The sequence below is a fragment of the Semicossyphus pulcher genome, unplaced genomic scaffold, assembly GCF_022749685.1.
Source record: "Semicossyphus pulcher isolate SPU_LCO1_2020_fin unplaced genomic scaffold, fSemPul1.0.p SCAF_12, whole genome shotgun sequence".
NCBI lineage: Eukaryota > Metazoa > Chordata > Actinopteri > Labriformes > Labridae > Semicossyphus > Semicossyphus pulcher.
Genome location: NW_027211626.1, coordinates 3,850,991 through 3,876,467, shown reverse-complemented (window position 1 = coordinate 3,876,467; position 25,477 = coordinate 3,850,991). Strand labels below are relative to the sequence as shown.

The following is a 25,477-nucleotide window of genomic DNA, read 5'->3' as shown; positions in this document are numbered from 1 at the left end:
ATTTTCCATGTTTGTAAATTATTTAAATTTCTGGTGAATTAGGCGTTTCGTCAGCTATTAGCTCACTTTTTCTTGACTGTTTCCAAGCAAGGCACACTATTCTATTGATTTTGGTTGAACTTGACTATTCATTTTATATACAGAAGGCTCTCAGCACTGCCCATAAATAGAAGAAAGTTAGGGCTAAAGAAAAAGTGCTTTGTGAAATCCATACTATTAGAAATTTGCAGTGAATAATATGTCTGAAAACAAGACGATGTCAAAACCTTGTATGTGGCTGACCGCATCAGGTCAATGTGCGCTTCTGAGGGCAATGTGTTACAAGGACTGTCCTTATGAGGCCGATGACAACGTGTTTGAAAGCAGGTGCACGCTGCGGACGTAGGTGAGGACAGCGGACGAGCAGCGGAGGAGCAGCCCCGCCTACTCCTCCAACAAAGTATCCAGAGCCGTATAGACAAGAGTCGCGTCAGTGGAGGTCCAATATGCTCCATGATCCTGCAACTCTCTCTCTCTATGGCTGTGAAAGTACCGTCACTCAGTCAGTCAGTCACATACAGACCCGTGTGTAGGGCTGACCCCGGCGATCAGCCAAAAATATATAGATTATTGAATCAACAATTACATTACAATTTCAATAGTTGACAAAGCAAAAATAGCCAACATTCTCCGACAAGTTTCTTATATTTGATGATTTAATTATTGTAATTTGAACTGAATATTTGAGTTTTGGTCCACTGGCTCGACAAAGTGTGCAATTAAATGAAAACAATCAATCAAAAACACACCTTTCATGACAATCAGCCTGCAGAGTATGAGTCATATATTCTAATAAGTGCTTAAACACTTGTCAGCTGAATGGAAAAGCCAATTATGAGTAAATTTAGTGTGGACGGAGTGTTTCTGCTGAGTGACAGCTGGGGAGGGGGCTCTCTCTGAGCGCAGCAAGACGTCCTTCAAACTGTGAATCTAAATGACAGTGTATGTGAAGTTAGCACAGTATGGCGTCCGACAGAACTTAGCATGTGTAAGCTCACACGTGTCCACACATGCTGACTCCTTCGGTAAAATGCCCGGATACTTTTAACTGAACTAATTGAGGCTTTGTCACCCGTTCCTGCAGCAACACGATCAGCAACACAAAGATTCAGCTTCACAGAGATCCCATTTTCAGTCAAAACAATTGATGTGAAATACAACAATCAATGAAATGGGAATTCCTATCTTGGGAGGAGAGAGCAGTTTTATTAAGTTGTTTGAATGGTGTGATAATCACGTAATAAAATATGTTCTCAAAGAATGCGGCACTTCAGAAACTCTTCTCTCTGTCATAACGTAAGAGGCTTAAGCCGGCTTCATGACGCTAACTTCCTATCATTTTAATAGACTGCCAGACACTGACTTCTGTATCATTTTAATAGGCTGCCAGTCAAACAAGGAAACAGGGAGTGAAAGGGAACAGAGTGAAATCCAGTGTCAGTCACAGAGCCTTGCTGCAGACGATTAAACAACTTTGGTCTTCATGTGTTGCCTTAGTCTCCTGTTTTATTTACGGCACATCTCGTCCCTAAAAATCCACAAGTGCTGCTTTGGAAGTGTTTCTTTCCTTTTTCCACAACTGTGAACTTCCTCTGAACCTTCGGAAACTGAGCGTGACACAACCAGCTCTTTTTACTGTACAGCTACTAGCTTAGTTACTGAGAGCTGGAGGAGGGTATTTCTAGTGGTGCGAGGAGGTTGGGTGGGCGTTAGTGAGATCTCTGACAGTGATGTAGTTAGTCACAGTTATTGCTGGGGACTGTCGTGAACAAGAAGACACCGGTGGAGATGGGCAACATAATTACTGTGTCTGATTTAGCAACCTTACTCCAGCCATTTAAAATAGATCCCTTATAAGCCTGTGTGTCACCATGCCTCTGCTGACAGCACAGGACAATGTTGCTTTAGTTATAAATTATGCATGAACTGGATTTCTGTGAAGGCAGTATAATTTAAGTGCTTTTAAGTGACAAAAACACAATGTTTGGTTATTTTCCATCATTTAAAGTGATAATCTGGAAGATTTTCATTCAAATAAATGTCTGTTAAGTCGCTATCTATCGTCGAATCAGGTAACACAATAGTGATTGAGCCTATGGCCCACTGATGAAAGCCTTTGTATTTGCAGTATTACAAACAGGGTGTCTGTGGCGACTTTCGCGGAACAAATCACAAGCGGGGCCCAATTAGGGCCTGTGTCCACTAACGCTGTTTTTTTCCCCGCTGTTTTCAGCGCTCAGTGTCCTAAGCGCAAAAACGTCCTCAGTGTCAGCAGTTTTTCTCACAGCGCTCTCAGTTAACACCACTTTTGGAACACCGCTGCGCTCGGTCATGTCATTTCTCCTACACCACCCAATCAAAATAAGAAGGGGCGGGACTTCAGGAGGAGAAGTTAATCATTTCGTTTTTTCGAGGGTACAATTTCCAGGTGTAGAGCTGCTGCTAACGCCAGGACACGATTCCTTGCCAATGTTTTAATGTTTTAAAATGTCATTAAGTTAAAGCAAAATTAAGCACACAGAGAAATTTGAAACAGACTAACGATCACTACCGAGTGAAGCGGAAGTACTGCAAGACAACTTTCGTAACCTAGCAACAGTAAGCACCTGCAAGAAGCGCTCTAAAAATTGAGTTCATGGGCGCTGCGGCGTAGTGGACACAGGCCCTTAGTGACGTGTTTTCCACCACCCAGCAGTGGTTGGTCTGCAAAAGAGGGTATAGGCGGAGCTAACTCACCAAACACACTTCCGGTCTCTGAAAGTGTTGCGAGTAAACAGTAATCTACTATGGCTGAACAAACAAAGAAAAGATGGATGACTACAGATACAACTTCAAAAATAAGTGAAAATCCAAAGAAAAAGAAACAAACTCGACGCTCAGATGAAGGCAAACAGTATAAAAAGGAAAGCGGTCGCAGCCAGGAAAATCAAGAGTTACAACCGGAGCCAACCGTGGACGTCACACATGCAGCACTGTCTGGATATCTGGGAAGTGCGCTCCCGCAATTACCATGTATCGTCATAGGTGCCGCCAAAGAGAACGAAACTGAGATCTTCAAGATTACGACTTTAACATTTTTGACAAAAGAGTATTTTACAAACAGAGGCGAAACAGAGACATGACTAATGTAAGAAAATATAAGTAGTAAAGTTGCAATTATAATTCAATAAAGGAAGAGAAAAAGGGAGACGATAATACAAAATATTACATAGGTTATCAGGAAATAAGGATCTATTGTTCCAACAGTCTTGTTCTTGTTAGCATTAAGCTGCTGTCAGTCATCAAGTCTTTCTTACATTATCAGACAGAAAATGTCATGGATGGAATAATGGCAATTAAAGTCAAAGCCGCCCCCTGACGTTCATTTCAGAGGTAATTTTTTCTTCCATCCTGCTGAGTCTGCTGCAGACTGTTGTGTCATGATTTGATGTTGACAGGCAGAGCACTCCCCTGGGTGCACGCTAATTTAAAAAGCAGCCATAGAGTAGCAGATGCCAGATTAGTGTCAAAGCAAAGTGACTGATGAGGAGCCTCCTGGTCGCCCGGTCACATGCTGGCACTGTTGTACATACATATGTTTGTTCTCGTGGCCCCTCGGCACGCCATGATGAATGAGTGATTTAGTTCCACGCACTCAGCTTTGATTAGCTGAGGGTTAATTGATACTTTAGGACGTTTATGCTGCCTCTTCTGTTTGTGCAGCGAGATATACCTGGCTGTCTGCAGAAGCTTCACGCAGCACCATCACACTTTGACTCTTTGTGACACTAATCCAATAAGAGCGGCGAATAATTGTATTACTTCCATCAAAATGGGTAGTTAGTTCCGCACCATGGCCACAAATGTATTGTGACCGTAGAGAATGTGGTCTGTGAATGGCACAAGCAATTACATGCTATTGATTAACAATTAGTGATACGGCCGAGGACGATACGAAATAAAGATTAGAGATTATGGGAAAATTAAATCGTTATCGCTAATGAATCTCAGAAAATAAAATCAATGTGTCGTTTAAAATATGTTCCGCTAATGTTTTTGACTTTACTTGTGAACATTCAGGTGTATATCTGGTGTTAGGTGAAACAATGATATTCTGTTTTGGCTCAAATGGCGGCTGAATGAATCGTGACAACTTCTCACCTGAGTGTCTATTTATGGCTTTCCCTAAAAGCTACACCTTCACTCTGTTCCTGTCTTTTTCCGTTCTCTGTTCTCTGAGAAGGAGCTGGCTGATATCCATGTCCCCATTCAGTGTCATGACTCAAGGGCGTTAAGGTGCAGACAGCATGCTGTAGATTGATTGACTGTAGACTGTAGGACAGCCCAGAGAGACAAGGCTGGTGGGGGGGGACACACGCCCCAAAATGCCCACGAGTACGCAATGACAAAACTTCTTCAGGATCAGGTAGCTGCAGGAAAGTGACACATCTGAGTGACACAGCTTCTGGATATTAACACTGCAGGTTATGTCTGCTGTGATCCTGTGTCGGGAAGAGATGCACTTCCTGTCCACCACTTGTGTTGCTTCTGCCTCCTTTTCAAGGCTCAAAAATCACACAGTGAACGCACAAAATACCGAGGTCGCTCTTTGCATATGGCGGTGTAATGAGGTGAATTCAGGTGGAAGTGATTATCCCTTTTAAGCGTATATCAGGGGGATAATTGTCAGAAATGTCACATATACTTTCAGAATGTGCTTACTCCTCACAGGGACGAGGCATGTTTGATTTAGTTGTCAGTATTTTACATGATCCTGCTTTAAAATATGGCATTTGTGCGTTTTGCTAATCAAGCCACAAACGTTGTCTGCGTCTGTCTGTTTTTCTTTTTTTGGCGTGGGCGCTGTCAGTCACAGTCATATGTAATTTGAGTTCCATAAATAAAATATGTGTAAGCATACATGACATTAAAGCGGAAGCATTAAGGTTTCAGCAGTATTTTATAGCTTTCAGCACACTTGTCACAACAAGCTTATGGTGATTATAGAGCACCTGTTCAGAGCAAAAGAGCTGAGAGCCAAAGCTACTGTTAAAGCAGCATTAATGCTTTTTCAGAACAACATGTTTTTCTAGGTGGTCAAAGTACGTAAAGGGGCCACATCTTTCAAATGGATATTCTCATATTTTCATGGGTTTCACATTTTTCAGTGTTTATTGTTCTCAGTGAAAAAGTGAAAACTGCATGATTCCCGTTTTTTCCAGAATTACATGTTTAAAAAGGTCGCCTCTGAAACGGGCCGTTCAGAACAGCTGCAGGTTTCTACGTAAAACTTTGCTTTCGCTGAAATCGACCAATCGTCATTCACCGTCATTCACCTCAGGCTGCCTTCTTGCACGAGCTTGTAGTCAAGTCGTTGTCAAGATTTTGACTTACCATTCCGATACCTCCTGGTGATTCTAGCTCGTAAATATAAGGCCGAAAACCGAAGCCATGTTTTCTACAACTTTGGAGTGACAGCGCAGTGCAGCCAAACGTGACTAAGGTCTGACCTTTGAATGGCAAAACAGCTTGTTCGTTTCAGGAGGAAGAAGAGGCTCCAAAGAATAATTAAATTAAAATGTATATAATTTTTTTAAAACTCAAAAATATGAAAAATAGAAAATTGATTGCATAGCTAAAATATGTCCCCTTTAAGGGCCCGATCAGACAGAGCGCGTTTTGCAGGCTGTAAAACACGAGGTGCACCGCACTGCCTTTTTTGTTGAAGCCTACAGTTAAAAAGAGCAGCTCGCTGCGCCTTATTTTTCTACTGTTGTCAGGGCAACCACCAAATCATTAGCTGTCATTAACCTAACCGTTATATATTATCAGCTGACAGAAGGCCCGCCTCTCCTTTCATCCGATTGGACAATCAGAAAACACGCCAATGACGTCGGGCGCTTTTCTGCTTTGTGTTGAAGTTTTTTCAACTCGAGGCGCTCAGAGCGGAAAAACGTGAGACGCTCTGCAACGAAAAAAGCCGCGCGCGTTGTGTCTGATCGGGCCCTAATGCTGCTTTATTTGGGTCGAGACGTGGAAGAAAAAGGATGTAAAAGACAGAAACTACTCCAGCTCAAGACAAACACGGGGTGCTTCCTCAACTCTTACAAGGAATACAGTTTGCACTGAAGATTGGCTTATTATCTAAATATGGAAAGTCGTCTAAAAAGAGCCAGCTGTGTGCTTTGTAAGCCCACTACCATTAGTGGCCAGATGGAAGCTTGAGTGTGAGCTTGGCCTGACACTTGACTTGGCTGAGAGTTTGATGGTGAAAAGCTTCAGAAAGCTAAAAGTCTGCTCGACAAGTCATGTTCTGCCAACGACAAGATCACAGGAAGAAACTTTTATGTTAACTAGTTATAAGAACAATCCTCTCCTTTCAGTTCTATTGCTGTAACACATTTTCATTCTAAAAATATACTGCAGCTGAGTCCAGACTGATGCCCGAAATGTTCAGCTTCATTTAGACCTTCATGTTTACATCAGAGTACAACAGACTGCCAGTGTTCGAATGGAAATGCAATTCTCCGTGGAGATGTACGCCCCTCGTCCCGAAAACTGCCTCTTGGCGGAGCCCCAAGTGTCGTAAATTCCTAACAACGGCCCTGCTGTACACACACAATTCATTCTCCATTGGTTAGGGGAATTAACTGTGAAGTGCAGGCACGGGGATGTGTGGAGAGAGAGAGAGATGAGAATGACCCTGCACTATTGGCTGTATTTGAGATGTGGTCACTGAGCTCGCGGAGCAGGAGAAGGTGGGTTTAGTAAAGAGGGTAGAGGTCTTTCATTTTCACTGATAGGGGGCTCAGACATTGAGGGAATGACCGAAGAGCAGGGAGATCCAGTCAACTTCAATTACGGCCCCTCACAGTTTTCCCCGAGGTGCACTACAGTGCCTTTAAGGGGGAATCAATGAGGTGACAAATTGTTGTGGACAGCAGCCCCTTTTATTTGTAGTGTTGTTGTATGCATGCCTGGATGCTACTCTAAGCAGTATCTGTGTATGTGCTTGAAGTTGATGTGTGTCTGGGTTTCTTTGGCAGGCATATATACAAATGTGCAGCACTCTCCATTTATGATAATTGAATGCTTTGGTCCATTTGTGTTTTGGTGGTTTATTTTCTGCAAGTGGCCTTAATGGCTTGTTATCTGTCTAAACCTGTTTTTAAACGCCTGCTAATGGCTGTTCACATGCATCACCCTCTGACGCTCAGCTCCGCTCTCTTTTTATCTCGCAATAACAGTGTTAAGGTTTTTCTCAAGGTTGTTTTCGCTGTGTCGAGGCCCTGTCATATCCGAGCATGTCTGACGGCTGATTAGCGCCGACTTGCTCCAGTGTACTGAGATACATATGTAGCTGAATTAATTGAGTGTTTTTGCAGGGAGCAGGGAGTCCATATGAAGCTGTCAGAGGAACGTTTTGTATTCCGGGAGATTGTTGGTCAGGATAAATACGGGTTTTGGAATTATTGTGGAGTCTGTCAATACAACTGTACTTTAAATAGAGTCATAAAAAGGGAGGATATATCAGTAACATTTATAACACATATTGATTTGTGGAAGTAAAAAGATATTAATATTGATTAATGTGAGACATTAATGAAATCAAACGGTGGGCCTCCTCTTATTCGCTGTTCAGACACGGTCAGTACCTGAAAGTGAAGGAACATGTGGTTTGAGTTTCTCCTTTAAGCTTGTTTTTTTTTCACACTGACGTTTTCACATCAGATTACATGACATATTGTACACAGCCAAGATCAAATCTGCCTTATTATTAGTTTCTTTTGCCTTCAGTCTGTGTTAGTTAACAGGCTTTGAACTGTTTTCTATTGTTGAGGGGTCATTTTGTGAATGTCAGTACCTAGTTTAAAGAAATTATGGCACATACGTCCTAATTTAACCAGACGCCTTCGGTTGGCTCCCTTAGTCACGGTTGTCTCACCCAGTCTGTAATACTGCAGATGCAAAGGCTTTCATCAGTGGGCCATAGGCTCAATCACCATTGTGTTACCTCATTCGGTGATAGATAGAGAATTTACAGACATTTGTTTAAATAAAAATCTTCAGATTATCACTTTAAGTACAAAGTTTTTACTGTGCTGGACATCTCTGTGTAGCTTGCAAAGAGGTCTTTGGGGACTTCAAATGACCTGGTGTAAATAATGCATATCACTTAATACATAATTGTGTAGCAGGATTTTATATTATGTAGCCTTATGTGGTTTTGTTGTGCGTCATATATTGTTTAATGCATGTTGCTATTCATGAATATAATAATAAGGCTTTTGTAAATTACTCACAACAAGTTCACTCAGAATATGCTATGTAGGTCTTCACACAGTTTGTGCAATATATGGCAGTTATAATCCATAACTGCATTTTGATGCAGAAGTAAGAACTTGGATTTTCCCAGCCGTTATCATAAAGACACTTACAGCACAAGAAGTGAAAATCAGTTCATGTGACAACATAAACAAAGGGATTTCAGAGCAGGTAGCAGGTAGAACTGAGTGTGACATGTGAGATCCAAAAGTAGCTGTTCCCTTGTTCTATATATAGCTGCATTTTCCACCACAGGAATTCTCCCTAAGGACTAGAGACTTTTGATGGAAGCTTCTGGAACTCAATTCATAGTTACTTTAAGTAGAAATGCAGCTTATGTTATTATTTGTGACACACACTATGACATACTTTATGCAGTACGCTCTCTACACCTGTTTTCTCTGGGTATGGTTGGTACAAGCATATCTCTTAGTGTACCTTCCATCACATTTCAGCATGCCACATCTTTGCAATTTCAGCGTCTTTATTATTAATCCAATATTTTTGGGACATTCTTTCTCATGTTTCATGACTGCTTCCGAACAGGCACCCAAGAGGCCACGATATTAATGCAACACATTTCTCTTTCTTTGTCTCCGCAGGAAAAGAAGAGTATGTCGCAACCTTCAAAGGATCTGAGTACTTCTGCTACGACTTGTCCTTGAACCCGATTCAAAGCAGCAGTGATGAAATCACGTTGTCATTCAAAACCCTGCAGAGGAATGGACTGATGCTGCACACGGGCAAATCAGCTGATTACGTCAACCTGGCATTGAAAAATGGGGCTGTCTCACTCGTCATTAATTTGGGGTCTGGAGCCTTTGAAGCTCTGGTGGAGCCAGTCAATGGGAAATTTAATGACAATGATTGGCATGATGTCAAAGTAACAAGGAATCTACGTCAGGTAACAGTACAGAGGGTGATGCAGAGACTCAGTAAATGAATCAAAACAAATGCACTTAAATCATTACCATCATACAATATATGATTTTTCCCGACATTGTAATCGGATTGCTAAATTGAATCATGGTGGTGTATGGTGGAGATAAAACAGAACCACAACTGAGCAGGGACATCTATATGTGAAACAAGGCCAGAAGTTGAAGTATGACATTTATTTGGGTATAATGTTTACTAAACGGTTTACAGAATGACGTATTCTCGTAAGCAACTACCACGTTCAATGTTCTGAATTTAACTGAAATTGAATTACAACTGCTCTTAAATACACTTCAGTGGGTACAGTCTGTATCAGCATTTTTTTATGTGGATTATTAGATGGATTATTATTGAACACCATTTTTTATGAAAGCAGAATTCAACGTTTAAGATTTTTAATGAGGTACGAGAAAAAGATTGAAAGCAAAACGTCACTGGGAATATTTCAACACGTACTTTTAACTCAGATTCGTTTTTGTACAAAGTTTGAACATATGTTCATGTGACGCATATTTAAATCGGGGTTAGGTTTTGAAATCAAAGTTGAATAAATACAGGGATAACCCTCTGACAGGGTGTAACGGGCTCCCCTACATGTCCTCTAACACTTACCTCTGCATTATTAACCATAAAGAGACTATGTACCGACAGTTTGAACTGGAAAGACAGCACAAGATTTCTTACAAATTGGACAGATCCCTTTAGCAGCTTGTGCCATTTGTGAACTTCAGAATACATCAGTAAGTGTCGCTTGCCTGTGGCAGTGAGGCTCATAAATGTGGGGCCGGTCAGGGTATCAACATAATTGATTTGTGCCTGATTCTCACCAAGAGCAGAGAAATCAGATGGGATGAAGGAATGATGTAAAGCAGAGCCTCTGGCTGTATAGCATGCACAAACGTATCAACCTGTAAGAGCAGAATGTCCTGGCGAGAGTGAGGCTGCTGGAGCCAGTGAGTGTTTAAATGCATTGCAAACTGAGTAATTAGTACTGGTGTTTAGGCCAATGTATACTAAATGGTGTCAGGATGCAGCTGCCACTCTGCTACTGAAAGACCACCCTTGGATAGGGCAACAGTGCCAGTTTATTGCACTCATGACCAATCTGAAGAGACGGAAGGCTTACTGAGCAACACACTAACGGGTTCTCAGTAGCTCTCAGTGATAACTGGCTCCAATGTCAATTGATGTAAGCCAGCACTGAATCGGTTGCTAGTTGGAATTTAACATCCCTGCTGGTTAAAAGTTGGCACTACTCGAGCAGGGTCTTAATCACTGCTTCCACTGAATGTAGGTTCTGCCCAGGAGGTCTATTACATCAGGCCATGGGGTTTCCTGAAGCACTCCAGGGCCTAATTGGCCACAAGTAGAGGACTGAGTTGGTAACGCAGCGTTTGGGATTGAACCCCAGGTGAACAAACCACTGATACAGGTGTCTTGTGAAGTAATCCAAATCAGCCAACAGGGATTAAAAGTGCCAAATGGCCCAGTAGCTGCATAATAGCCAGACCGGTGGCTTATGGCCTGTACATTTAAGGCTTTGCAACTGCTGTTCACCAATATTCAGAAACACTGAATCCAGAATCCCAGAGATCAGTTCCACTTGGAAGCCCAACACTTGTTTACAGTGGAAACAGCAACTCCTCATCCAGTTGACTGAAGATTGTAATCTTATTAGGTGTTGATGTAACTAGATACGAAAACAATTCTCAATGGGGACTGACTACTAACTCTAAGTGAAAGAAAGTCCTCTGGCAATAACTAGAAAACACAACTCAGGGATTTATGTCAAGGAAACGTGGCAACATGAAGATATTGCACAGATCTCTCAGGTTGACTGCTGCATACCACTTTGCTGTGCTTACTACAGCAGTGAAGATATGCATTATTCATGGTTTTAACTAGAATACCAGAGCACTCTAATAACCCTGGTTTCTTTGGGAGCAGGAAGTAGCCAATAAAAGATGACTTTTCTCGTCTTCAACTTAGACTTTTTAGAAAAGCTACGAGTCAGTTAGTCTCGTCGTATTCATGGAGGTATGTACACTCCTGTATTACCTGCACAACCATCCAGAAATGGTCGTTACTGGCAACGATAGAAACAGAACAAAGCAAACTGGCCTCATTTCCTTCATTGGTGCAATCTTGGTCCATTGGGTAACTGTGGGAGTATTGAATTGAGACAGTGGCAGGCTAAGATCACTTGTGGTTGGTGCAGATCACTTGCCAAAGCCAGGAGGACAGGATGGTGTTAGAGGTCTTAACATCTGAAAGATTGATTGCCTTTAAGTTTGCTAGGCGAGCACTTAGATCCTGTTGGATTGTATGGCCTGTGTTAAAGGAATAGCACCCTTCTCTTTCTGTTTACCCTATTAACAGATTAGTTTAACATGCACAACATGCTTGAATAGACTTCTAAGGACAGTTACTCATAGCTTTGCAAACACAACATTAAGACCACTTTAGATTTGTTCCTGCTCATTTGATGGGAAACGTTTGTCCTCACCTCAGTACCGACACTGCTTCTTTTGCATAATCAGCAAATTGATTATCGGCAAACCCAAGGATTTGGCCAGCTCGAACATTCATTGCATTCAAATTGTAAAAGAAAACCATGCATATTGAGTGCATGCTCTGTGGGGGAATCCAAATTACCATCCTCCTCATTCTGTGTCAGGGTCTTCTTTGCTTTGTCTCATTGCAGTAAAGTGATCCTAAAGTTCATCAATAAGACCAAATGGAGGTACAGTATTGTCTGAGCGTCGGAAAGTCTGGTACACTGGATTGGTCTCAAGCCTAAAAACAAGTACAAAAGAAGGGAAATACTGGTACCGATAAAAGAAATAAAGCCTGAAATGGTCTTGAACTAAGGACTTTGCTAAAGAGGGTCGACTGATGTGCTTTAGGCATTCTTCCTTATGAACCATTTGATGTCTGTCAATCATAACCTATTGTCAGGTCTTGGGTAGGGGAGTGTTTCTGCTCCTCGATGGTATGATCACATACAGAACATGGTGCAAACACACCATGAGGAACTCAGGGAGTCACTGGTTGAGCTCTGGCACCTCTTGTGGAGCTTTCTTGTTATTTCCTTGGTCTGCTTTTTTCTTGTTAAACTTATTTTGCCCTTTTTTCTCTATGTTACTAACATGCTTTGGAAACTAACTAACATCATTCATGGAATGTGTCATTCTACTAACAGTATGGTTTTTGCCGTTTAACAATGTACTAACAGTATTGACCATCATATATTATTTGAGTAACAATCGTTATTCTGTTCACAGTTTTTAATTTCCTTTCTCCCCCCTTTTCCACAAAGCACTCAGGCATTGGACACGCTATGGTAAACAAACTACATTGTTCGGTAGATATCATTCTAATTGTTTCTTAGTTTGGGTTTGCCGTGTGTTTCTTTTCTTTCTTTTTTACTGTAGACGTCATTTACAAAAAAAGGGAAATTGCGGTTGGTACTCTTCTGCTTACTTTTTGAATCCTTTTTTAATTTCTTGGGTCATTCATTGGTTTCACCCTCTTTATTTCACTTGTTTCCTGTCCAATTCTGTTTGATCCACCTTTTTAGGAGCATCATTTCGAGCCTTTTGCATCAAGCTGTGGTTAATAATGAGGACCCTCTCCTGTCTGGCTGGCCTGATGCTCTTGGGCTCAGCCAGTTGTATCCCCATCCACTTTGCATGGCATGCAATTTGACTCCGTGTTGCAAATGTCACACTGCCCATTTGTCGACATGATCGTGACAGTTAAGCTGTGTTTGTCAGTGGTGCTTCTCTATTGCGTTCTTATTTCTTTTGTGGTCTGCGGTGTTCATGAGCTTCTGCATGCATCTTACACTGTGTCCAAATACCGACTACGTATCTCAGTCAAGAATTTGTTAACATTTTCTTTTTGTGTCTTCATAAACAAAAAGAAAAGACAAATGCATGCATGCTATTTTTTGTCTTATACCCTCAGTCATTGTCCTTTACTAATTGGTGGTCGTGCTTTCAGAGCATGTGCTCCCTCTCTAACCAAGCAGCACGTGTTGATTTCTTTTGTAGAACTGCTGGACCTACTAATATGGACGTATAACAGTTTAACTAACCTAGATAGCCTTCTACTAACACCATTTTTGTGTCTGCTAAATTACTTTTAAGTTGCAGTAGGATCAATACTAACACTGTAGTATGGGCTGTTCACTAACTCTAACTAGAATAGCACTCCTTTGAAGGCTTGCAGTCTTCCAACTAATCAAACTGGACAAAATAATCATAAAAACAAGAAAAAAGACAAAGAAAACAGACATGAAAATGGGTTTCAGAAAACAAACACATAGGGAAGTCTGACATAGACGACAAGAAGGAAAGGCAATAACATCACGTTATATAGGCGGTCTGAATATAGCATGTTCTTTCCTTGTGCTTTGTTGTCTAGGTAACAATATCCGTGGATGGGATTCTGACCACCACTGGATATACACAAGAAGACTACACCATGCTAGGCTCTGATGACTTTTTCTATGTTGGAGGGAGTCCTAGCACAGCTGACCTGCCTGGATCTCCAGTTAGCAACAACTTCATGGGATGCCTCAAGGAGGTAAACACCACTTCTGTGTGCACTGTGAGGCTGGTGGGTGGACTGGATATGACTGCCTTCACCTTAGGACACCAAAACAGGCCCTTTCGCCCACACACTGACCCTGTCTCTTCCTTTACACTTTGCTTAAGTTTGTTTTCCTCACAAACTCTCACACATACTTTACTTTTCCTCTGCCAGCCCTTTCGGTGTACTCATAATGTTATACACACATACGGGCGTGCACATCGAGGGGTCTGGTGTAGCACGAAACTACGCATGAAGAGCTCTGTCTTTGGGTGGAATTTATCACAGGCTTCGCACGGCTCCGTCAGGCGCACTTCAAAGAGGAGCAGTGATCCTGAGATCAGGCAGTTGAATTTTCATGAGCAGTAAGGAAACTGCCACGTTTAACACCTCAGTATTCTTCCACTGGGGAATATGCAGCACCAGACTAATGTTATCTTAGACCAAATATAAGGACTCATGACTACAATGTAAAGTAGAAAGTAGTACTAGAAAAATGTAAAATATATAACTTCAGTGAAGAAACAGCAAACACAACAAGGTGCTGGCATACATCAGTGACAGTGTCTGGTGATGTATTGAATATTGCACACCATTTACACCTTAAATTAAAATGCAATCTCTATCCAGACTCCTTATCTGTATAACAAACAACTGGATCTTACTTTTGCACAGATTGTCGTTATCACAGCTGAGGTGAGATCTCCGTCTTCCAGAGAAGAACCTCCACACAAGTTATTTGAGGTGGTGGCAAATCAGCTGGTGGCTTTGCAGGCCTTGGCAGGTGTAAGACCAACAGCTTTTGCTGGCTTGATCACATTTTACTTATCTTTTGTTTTGTTTTCCACTGGCATTGCAGCCAGGCCCGCTGCCAGCATCTTCATTTGTTTTTAAAATGTCTTCTTAATTGGACCTGTTTCACTTGGAGCCGTCCAGTTTTGCTTGGACATCTTGGAAAGCTTAAACGAGCATCCTGTTTTCTGATGACTCCAAAGACTTGAGTCCAATTTACATTTGCATCAGATTATGATGTGAATAGCTGCTATAGATCATTTTCAGAGGTCAGAGCAGAGTGATGACGTAGATATTGATGCTAGCAAGTCGTACAGTTTGTTTTTACATCACCGTAACATCTGAACACAATGTGAGCCAGACTCCCTTCAGATGTGGACGAGCAGATCTGATCACGACGCGTTCACACCCTCATAAACATGCATTTTTCTTCCTCCAGATAATGTGTCCAGATATAGATCCCACTTAAATACCAAGTGTAAATTGTGTGTCATTTACAGTATGTTATTTATCACTTGCCTCGCTACATATGCGTCCTAGCATTCTGCATAGGAGTATGTGCTGCACCTTCTCACTAGATGAAAGAGGGAGTGAGACGTAATTCCTCCAGCAGGCTGTTCATAAGTTACCTTTTATCTCTGTACAGTAGTTTTATTTACTGTTGTTGGTGGAGGGATTGTGACCCGAAACATTTACTTCAGACACCATCAGGGATATAAAAGATATCTACAAGGCAGATCCTTAAAGTACAGCAACATGATCAATTCAATTATTTTGAAGGCAGTTCCCCCCTTCCCACGTCTCTCTCCTTTTTCTGTTTTGCGACTTCTCCTGCTCCTTTGTTGTCCTACATTTTGTCTCTCACCTTGTGCGCACGCTGTCGTCCTCGGCGAACCTCTCAGAGAGGTGTGAGGCAGCTCAGTTTAATGAGCAGGCCGGGGCGTGGACTACATGTCTGCACGCCATGTACATCTTGTTACAGGTCTGGCTGTGACAGAGTTTCTTACTTAACTACAGACTTCTGAGGAGCTGCAGATGTAGTGAAAAGGAGAGCTGGATTGGTGCGCTCTAAGCATGTGCATCCGCCCCTGTGAGCAGCTGGCCGGGCTAACCACAGGAGCTGCTCTGATGCCATCAGTTAAAGTGTTGAATCACTCAGAAACATAAAAAATATGTTACATAGCTTCTATTGTTTCCTGAAGAAGTGAGACAGACATAATTTCCCTTCTTTTATGTTCTCCTGGGACCATTTGATTTTTATTACTTAGTTTTACTACACAATGCACACGTCAATACAAAAAAAGAAACAGGCTTTACACTGTAAAATCGATATTAAGTATCATTTACTTGGCTTTGAATTTGTTGCTGACTTTAATAGTACACTGTCAAGCTCTCTGCATCATCTCATCCAGCCTGTTGAATTCTACAGAAGCCATGTCTTAGGTCATCCTCCCTGTGCGTAGCGATAACATGAGAGCATGTGCAGTAGCCTCTGATTGATGGCATGCTCCCTCGTGGATTTTTCGCAGAATTAATGTGCAGATTCTGAGCCGCCACGCCCGCCTGTTGGTTCTGATGGCAAAACAAACGGTGGTGCAGTAATAGCTCAGTTGTCACAGCCCGAGCTTGATGACAAATTAGTGCAGCACTGCTAGTGCAGCACCAGTTGTAGCTCAGACCAAAGCTCCTTTGACTCTGAAAGGTGCCCTTTGTCTTGACTGTAAAGAATTGATTCAGGTTTGCAGGCTGTATCTGTTGCACCTTGAGTCGACATGGCGAAAGTTCAGCATGCAGAGAAACCATATTTTATTCCTTTTCACGTTCACTCTTGGAGATTCTTGTCAAATTTTATTCCAAGAATCATTTTTTATTCCAGGACTGCTCTGCATGGTTTTAATCCGTTTCCTGTTTTACTTTAAGCTCAATGCATTCAGATACAGTCACAAAGCATTTACAGAAAACAGCCTGAGCTCACCTAATTCTGATGCACCGCTATGAGCTTCATCCACCTGAACAGTTAGACACAGTAGATCTGACTCAGTGATAAACATAATGCCCCATGCAAATGCAATCCCATCGGAGGTGTCCTGGTTTTTCAGGTGAGCACTTGGCATGACAATAAATGTAGAACACGGACCGTGTTTTCCACAGCTGTAACTCATTTGATTTGCCCCGTTGAAAGCAATATAGATTTACCATTACAGTCGTTTTGTCATATAAATACACATGCGAATGAATGGGGCTATTTGTCACTTGAGAACCTTATCTACCAATTAGCAGTGATAGAGCAGTGTGGAAGAGATCATTGACTCGTGCTCCCTGAGGGTCGTTGTTAGACATTCGTTGCCTCTCCCTCCCTCTGCCTGCCACGCTATCGACAGCTTTGTGTTTAAAGTCTTATTTACACTTTAATGAAACACTTTAAATGTGCGTCTGTGTGTTTGTGATGATGTCATTTAGTTGTTTCATGACCATACTGATGCCTGAATGAAAAAGTTTTGACATTCAACCAAATGTTAATTAGTTTCTTTTATGGAAATGAGATCGACTGAGGGATCCTTGTTATCACAGCTGCACTTACACGCGATACTCTGTCATTACTGAGATTGGATAATGACAAAGTGCTGGCTGTCTCTAATTTTTTTGCAAGATGGTCGCCAATTACACAATGTGACATGCGATCCCACTCCCACACACACTGTAGCTTCTTCTCAGTCTTCAGTGATATTTTCATCAATATTTTGGAGATTGACGACAAAAGCAGCCGTTAAAAGTGGTGAAGACAGAATTCAAAAGGCCTGTTAGGCTGTCTTTATGTAACAATGCTAGGGCATAGAATTGGGTAGGGACGGTAGGTACCAATATCCAGAAATGACTGAATCGTCCCGACTGATAATTTTGTCCAAATTACACTTGTTGCACTTACAACCAGCAGACGAGTCACTCTGTCTGTCACTGTAAACAAGGACTCCAGTCTACAGTTCATACACTAATCTCTCTCTCTCTCTCGCTCTCTGGGTGAGTGCAGTTTGTTTAAATATTATGTATAATAATACTAATTAATACCGCTGCCCTAATGTAATTGGTTACAGCGTGACATTTGAAATGGAAACACCTCTTCATGAAAGTGTGCGGTATCGGGGCGCTTGTTTAGCTCAGTCGGTAGAGCGTGTGCCCCACGTCCGGAGGCTGCAGTCCTCGTCGCACTGATCGCAGGTTCGACTCCCGGTCTGCAGATCCATTTGGTGCATGTCAGCCCCCACTCTCTGCTCCCCACACTTCCTGTCTCTCTTCAGCTGTCCTACTGAATAAAGGCAAAAAGCCCCAAAAAATAATCTTAAAAAAAAAAAAAGGAAGTGTGTGGCATCGAAAGCTACAACCTACTGCGAGACGCGTCACCAACACAGAAACAGATCAGAGTTCATATACTTCAGTAATTTCTTCTTTTAAGTCTCGAGCTGTGATAAAGCAATAATCAAGTGATAGTCGCCATTTGTTTGCGAATTCATAAATCCGTCATAATGCAGGTAGAGTGCAGCTGACGTCCCCACCAACGCTACAATGAAAACTACGTCCTTGTAACGATGTAACAGGAAGTTGAGTTGGTCAGTTGATACTTGCAGAGCATCATATGATAATGATCTTCATCTGTGGTTACTTGGTATTTTAATGACATCATGGCTCAGTGTATGGTAATGGGCTGCTACTGGCTGTCACTTCTGCGCCTTAGCTCTACAGCACTTGGAATCTCAAAGGTCACAGCACTAATGTACTTCATTTAGAAAAGCTCTCAGCCTGGTTTACTGAGTCTGAAAATATAAACGCGAGTTGATGTGCGAGTTTCTGCAAAAATATGCTGTTTTTTTGCATTTCATCAATTGTCTACATCATGCACAGGACACTGAACGTGCCAATGTGTATTTATGTTCATGCATTCATTTTCAATTTGCTTTAGAGAGGCATATCCATCTCCTGCCCACTTTTATTTTAATCACAGGCTGCAACAGGGACCTTAATCAGCATTTTACTCCACACCTGCAATCAAGGCAGCAGTTTAGATGCATCACTCTCCCTCTCACTTTTCACATACAATCCCAGAATCCCAGGAGATGCTACCTGATGGAATCATTTTCTCCAACCATTATCCCCATCGCCTTTTCAAATTGAGGCTGCCTCTTCCTTTAGCTGACACCGAAGCTAAAAGTCAAAATGGATGTCTGAGCAGTTGAGCTGTCTGCACACTTCAGCCAGCCAGAGTACACCAGGCGTGTGTTGTGAAGGCTTCAAATGGGGAGCGAAGAAAGCCGGGTGATGTGGGTGACATTTGGTGCCACGTTGACACAGTTTCTCACGCAAAGGTGCAGTCTGTCAACGATGACCAAGGTCTGAGCCATGCAAACCCTGCTTAGGACACGCTGTCCTGAGGGGTAGAGATGTCAAAAGTGACAAATGGTGTTTTACATATCCAGCTCATTCATTTTTGGAAGCAGTTCTAAAATGCATTCTCATCCCAGGTTGTCAAATACCAAGGCTTTGTCATAGCCCTTTGGCGTCTCTTGTAATAGCACGTTAGCGTCTGTTTTCTTTCTGTCAAACAAACGTCTCACTGTCTGCTTGCTGTGTTTAAGCAAAGACACGATGAGGGTTAGGGAAAACATCATGGGGTAGGTTTAAACAATACTTTTCAAAAGGTTTCACATGGGACTCAATCACCAGATCCCTGGAGGAAGGTTGGGGTTTGTTTGGTTGTTTCATTGCCCCTAACCTCTGCCCTAAGCTGACTTTCTCTGAATTCCTACTACTACCTCACCGACATCAGTTTCTCTGAGCTTCTCTGAGATGTTGAAGGGTAACTTGTGTGTCTAAATGTGAGACTGGGACTGTAACAAAGCATCATATTTGACACCTTGGAAATGAGTATAGGTAACATTTAAATCATGCAAACAGCAGTCAAAGTTAATGTCTCACTTTGTTGTTGAGATATGCTTTTGCATGTATGACTCTGGTGATGAACTACTGAATTTTCTCTCTACTTCCAATTCAGGTTGTCTACAAAAACAACGACGTGAGACTTGAGCTGTCCAGGCTGGCAAAGCTGGGTGATCCCAAGATGAAGATCTACGGCACTGTGGCCTTCAAGTGCGAGAACGTGGCCACACTGGACCCCATCACATTCGAGACACCGGAGTCGTTTATCGTCCTCAACAAGTGGAACGCTAAGAAGACAGGCTCCATCTCCTTTGACTTCCGCACCACAGAGCCCAATGGCCTCCTCCTCTTCAGCCACGGCAAGCCCAAGCAGCAGCCGAAGGACTCCAAGAGTCCCCAGACGCTCAAGGTGGACTTCTTTGCCATTGAGATGCTGGATGGCCATCTGTACCTGCTGCTCGACATGGGCTCAGGAACCACAAAGACCAGGGCAGTCAATAAGAAAGTCAATGATGGCGAGTGGTACCATGTGGACTTCCAGCGCGATGGCAGATCAGGTAACCTTTTAGTCCATTACCATGCACTATTTTTAGACTCAGAGTGTGTAACAGGAAGGTGTGTGCTATCTCTGTTACATCTATCATGACCCAGAGAGTTCAACCCAGTTTGAAATGATCCAACGACTGCAGTTCATTTCAAATTATACAATCTCACTGAATGAGTCGGATTAATTTTAATGCTGCATATGTTTTGTTTTGATATAGTAATAAGTGTTTGCATGTCTGGATGTAGTCGATAGTCTGGGTGACTATCACAGACTCATATATACTACGCAACATTCTGCAGGAACCTAGAGTGCCCTGTTGTGCACCATCTTGGTAAATTATTTAACTGTTACAAAAATACGACTGCGGGGTCACACAAGAAAATATCCATTACCTGCTGCCGTACACCACAGCACCATTAAAAAGTAAACATCTGTCTGCACACATGCCAAAAAAGGTGTCGATGGCAGTGTAACTTCATACTGTCGGAGCTATTCGTCATATGTTGTGATTCCGGAGACACAAAATAACTTTGCCCCCTCTCCTGCCGTGTCCTCTAAGCCTGGGGTTGCTCTGCTTTGGTCCCTGTTGATTTGCTTATCTAAGCAGCAATTTGTTAGCGTGTGCTTGGAGCCAAGGCCCTGCAATGTCATGCTGCAAATTAGATATACCCCTTGACCATGTTTTCCACTCTATCTCAAGAGGTGGAAATTACATTAACTGTTTCATTACCCCCAAAGCAGCACCGGGTTGCGGTGTAAATTGAGCTATATAAATTGTTAGAATAGCTATAGAGACGGTTGTGTGTTTTTTAATTCCACCATGAGCTGCATTGTTTACTGAAGGTTTTTCTTTTTCATATTAAATTAATTCAGCTCAGATGCTCTGGTTTAAGTGGCAGAATACAGTTATATACAATAACATACAGTGGTTAAGTTGCTTGTAATTGTCAGATGTGTAAAAGAAAAGCTGTGGGTGACTTTTTTATATAACATACTGTATATCTACAACATTTAGTTACAGTAGAGCGAACTATAAGAAACACTGTTTAACTAATTAGATGGTGTTAATTATCTATGTCCATCCACACACACTTATACACACATGCAGACACAGTAACAAACACTGAGACACACAAAAGCTATCAAACATCTTTTTTTTGTTAGTGGAGCTCACTCTGCTCGCAGCTCTCTCCGTCTACCCTGCCTAAGTTTCCATGGAAACAGGAGGTGGTCTCTCCCAGGACTGAGACAGTAGCTGCACGCTGCTGTGCTGAGCTGTGCACTAATGACATTTCAGAATAACTTTTCTTCCTTTTCCTCAAGTCTGAGACATCAACACTTACAAGGGGACATGAAAAGGTCTCGGCAACATGATGGCTTCCCATGTGAGAGGAGAAACAAAATGGCCTGAATGCAGAGACTCCAACGCAGCTTTTCAATTTGCAAAGCGCTTTTCAGAATTTACTGCTGCTGTTTTGTCTTTGCTCACCCTTTAAGTTGAAGCCAATTAAATTCTGCAAGTATGCATTTCCTCTATATCTTAAATCTTGCATCTCAATGAATTCAGTGAGCTGCACAGAGCACTATTGTTTGCAGAGTGTAATGATGTATGCATGGCACCTCAAATGGAAGCATTAGAGTTCCTGCACTTCCTTTGCACTCAATGGGCCTCATGCAATTGCCCTTTCTTCCCACAGGATGTATGTAGTTTTAATGTTGCATTCAATAGACGATTTGTGCAAATGGAGTGATTTAAAAAGCCTCACGATCGCCTTTCTAAACACATTTTTCACTCTGAATTATAGCCGTTATAGTTACATGTTGCTTTGTGTAATAAAGATGCAGTTTATAATTGGACAAAGACTTCTTTAGGCTTAAAGCCAAGTTTTTAAAGAAGTGTATACTGTGGCGTATTGTAACTAATTTGTTACTTACCTTATGAGAGCCTGAATGAAAATAATCAATCCCTCTCAGCAGTCCTCTATTCAGTCCACACACGAAGCAGAATAAAGCAGCCAAGCCCCGGCTACAACATAATGTTAGCTTGGCTCGAGTAGGCAATTACACACCCCAGCTCCCTTTTGTTATACTTTTTAATATTTCATCAAATTAAGGTAATTTTAAAACATAAGAAAAAAGTCCCTTGAGAGCATGAGTCACGAAACATATGGTGCGCTCGCCTTCTCCTGTGTGTGTCAGATGTTTTATTAAAACACACCATCAAGCACATCACTCAAAACTCAACAGCCAGACGTAATTATCTGCAGCCAGGTCCTCCACGAGCAACGCTTCCTGGAGCCGTGACAATGGCGGATAACGATCACATCCCCTTTAGTTCAGCCGGCTCTTCCTGCAGGAAGCAACCCTGTAAATGGACTCTCGCTCTCAGACAGCATCTTCTAACCTCAATGCATTAGAGACGCTAAGAGACACTCTGCTTTTAAGTGGGGGCTTCTTGGCCGGGAGAGCCGTGGGTCACTCATCAGAGACATTACACGGACATTTCTCTGTTGTAGCTCCCACTTCCTGCCAGGGCACGCACACCACTACTTCACACATGCACATACACAAACATATAGGCAGCACACCCCCTCCTCCCCACAGCCCACTCACAAGCTTCCCTCTCTGCAGAGAATCCAATCACATAGAGAGATTTGGCCGTATCGCCCTAACTGGATTGTAGTAATCCCCTGTCTGACATGTTTTGGGGATGTGAGAGTGGGGTTAGGGGACATCATGCCAAGTTGAGCCTGGCTGCTGATGCAGAAAGTGTGAGCAAGATCTGAGCTGTCATTTGGACCCCTGCCTTCAGGTTTGATGATGGAGTACCACTTACGGGTCAGGCTAAGGAGGAGGAGAGGAGAGGAAGAAATGTGGTCAAAGTGTTTTAAAGTTTGCCGGACTAGTTCTCTTTGTCATCATTACTCATTCTCATTTAATGCCTGCATTATCTCTTTGATCGAGTGTCTTTAACCGACCATGTTTCCTAAGAAATTGGGAGGATAACTGATTTGTAACATCAAGTAAGTTCTAAGGGAAATATAATGCAGATAGGAGTTATTCTCTATAAAAGAAGAAAGTTGCCGCTGTCAGTCAAAGCTGGTGTTCTCTGTAATCGATAGAAGCAATAATATTTGAAATTGGCGCCATAGCTGTGGAGAAAGTTGTACAAACAGCTCGTGGTTTCGGCCATTCTACATTCCTACAACACCCAGCGTACATTGCGCCCCTCCCTCTGAAAGAAACGGCCCAGCAAGAGACGCTGGAGTGCTGCGACTGGAATACTACCGTTTTCCAGTCAAGGGCATTGGTCGCTGCAGGCAACGGCTCAGAGCGGGACAGAATCCGAAACACGACGAGAATATACCGGTGGATCGTCTAAAAAATCTTCAGGTCTGTAGTCTGCATTTCAAACCTGACGATTTTGAACGAGACATGACATCGGAGGCGGGCGTCCTAGATTGAGGAAGTGTAATTTAGCGAGCTCCCTGGCAGGTTTTCCAGGGCCAATTGGAGAAGCGGATAGCGTCCTCCAAAGGCACAGAGCCAAACTGCATTTTTTTCTGCCGTAATGGCATTAGCTCCCCATAATGATCATAGGACTGAGGTCGAAAATCTGCGACCTGTTCCTTTAAGATAATGAAGAAATGTTACTGTTTAAGTTTCAGCAATGTTAATACAGAACATATAAGAACAACATATATTTTTTCTTGCATAACACTATCCTCTTGCAGCATTATACAATTGTTTAAATGGTTATGTTGAATACTGAAAAAGTCGGCAGTGACTTGAGATTTTATTGAGATCAAACCATAACCAGAATTTTTACCAAACCTCAACTAAAGTATCTTTATTGCATAAATGTAATCATGAACCTTAACCTTCCCTAACCTGAAATAAAGCGCTTTTAAAGTCTAAACTTTATCACTGACCAAAAGTAGTGACGCGAACTTGGGACACTGCTTTTGCAGTCCAGCGTTTTGACGGTCATGATAATCCAGGCAGCAATCACGTCGTCACTACAACGTAATTAGGAAAGCACTTCGGTTATATGCAAAGGTAATTTCCAGGAGACGGCGTTGCTTCAGCTGCTCATCCTGCACTTTCTTCTCAACATATTATTTGCTGCTGCGTTCGCTCGTCTGCTCTCTTATCAGTCATCATACACTCCTCCCTCATCTTCTTTCCAGACATCTTTATCTCCATGTTCCCATCTTGTTCTGAATCCATCTCCTCCTCTTTTATGCTCACAAGCGTTAGCAGAGACTCGTCCCCGTTCCCCTTTTGGCTATGAGTACAGTTCCAAACATAGGCGGTCCTGCGATGTGTGTGTGTGTGTGTGTGTGTGTGTGTGTGTGTGTGATGCTCCCCATGCTGCTAGCCTGGCGATGGCACATGTCCCCATGGGATCATATAGTGCCTTGTGACTTAACATATCTTGACTGTGTTTACCCATTTCTTACAGGACTGTGACAAGTGAGCAGAGCACTCTGAGCAGACGCCTGAAAGATGATGACATCTTTTTCTCGTCTCCCGCTTACATCAGTTTCGACAGACATGCTAACCGTAGTCTTTGTTTGCTGTTTACAACTGTGGTATAACTTTAACGTAGTGTGAGGTGTTTTAACTGGTTATGAAACAGAGGAAATGTAACACTGACGCTTCTATATGACCTACAAAAGCAAAACACACCATCAGCTAGAAGCATGACTATTTCTATAGAGTTATTTTTAATGCCTGTCACCGAGTCGGAGTCCGACAAAGCAATTTACAACACACAAACGAAGTACTGTTCTGTTTTCACTAGTGTCTCTCTCTATATATACTTCCCTATGTATCATCATAATGTATTTTAATGTCTGTTATGCTACAGTTGCTTTCAGTAAAGATGCAATGAGATGACAGAAGTGACTTTTTAAGGTATAATTCATAAAGTAATGTCACAAACTAAAGGTATGTTTTACTACAGCTACCACCTGTCACGTTGTGAGATCTGACACACGTGGAGCGTAGATCCTTCTACCTCCACGACCACGCTGGTGCTCGTTCTCCAGCCGGGAACCTGCTTTATACCGAGAAAACTTTCCCCGCTAATGAGTTTGATGTAGTGAGCTCGTTAGCTATAACCTGAAGGGAGCTGTTCTGGCTGCGTGACGGGTGGCCCTTGCCAAGTGTGCAGAGCTTGGAAGTCACAGCAGCTGTGGCTGGAGAGAGCAGGGGCAGTGGGTGGCGGCAGGAAAGTGCTGGAACAGATGCCTGGGGCCGAGACCCCGAAAAAAGAGCTGGAACATGTTAGTGGGACCAGGTTAATCATTGTGCACTAGGTCCTTA

General features: G+C 42.4%; 1 protein-coding gene across 14 annotated transcripts in view; it reads left to right on the top strand.

Annotated features, from left to right (window-relative positions):
* Positions 1-25,477, top strand: part of LOC138588539 (neurexin-1a) — a 301,786-nt gene that overhangs the window by 95,857 nt on the left and 180,452 nt on the right. For 9 of the 14 annotated variants that reach the window (XM_069658714.1, XM_069658708.1, XM_069658713.1 and 6 more), the window contains 4 exons: positions 8,946-9,247; positions 12,602-12,625; positions 13,711-13,872; positions 19,715-20,156. In XM_069658714.1, coding sequence (XP_069514815.1) covers positions 8,946-9,247; positions 12,602-12,625; positions 13,711-13,872; positions 19,715-20,156 — 930 coding nt within the window. The remainder of the gene's footprint in view (positions 1-8,945; positions 9,248-12,601; positions 12,626-13,710; positions 13,873-19,714; positions 20,157-25,477) is intronic. The other 5 variants (XM_069658720.1, XM_069658719.1, XM_069658715.1 and 2 more) reach the window with 1 other exon arrangement.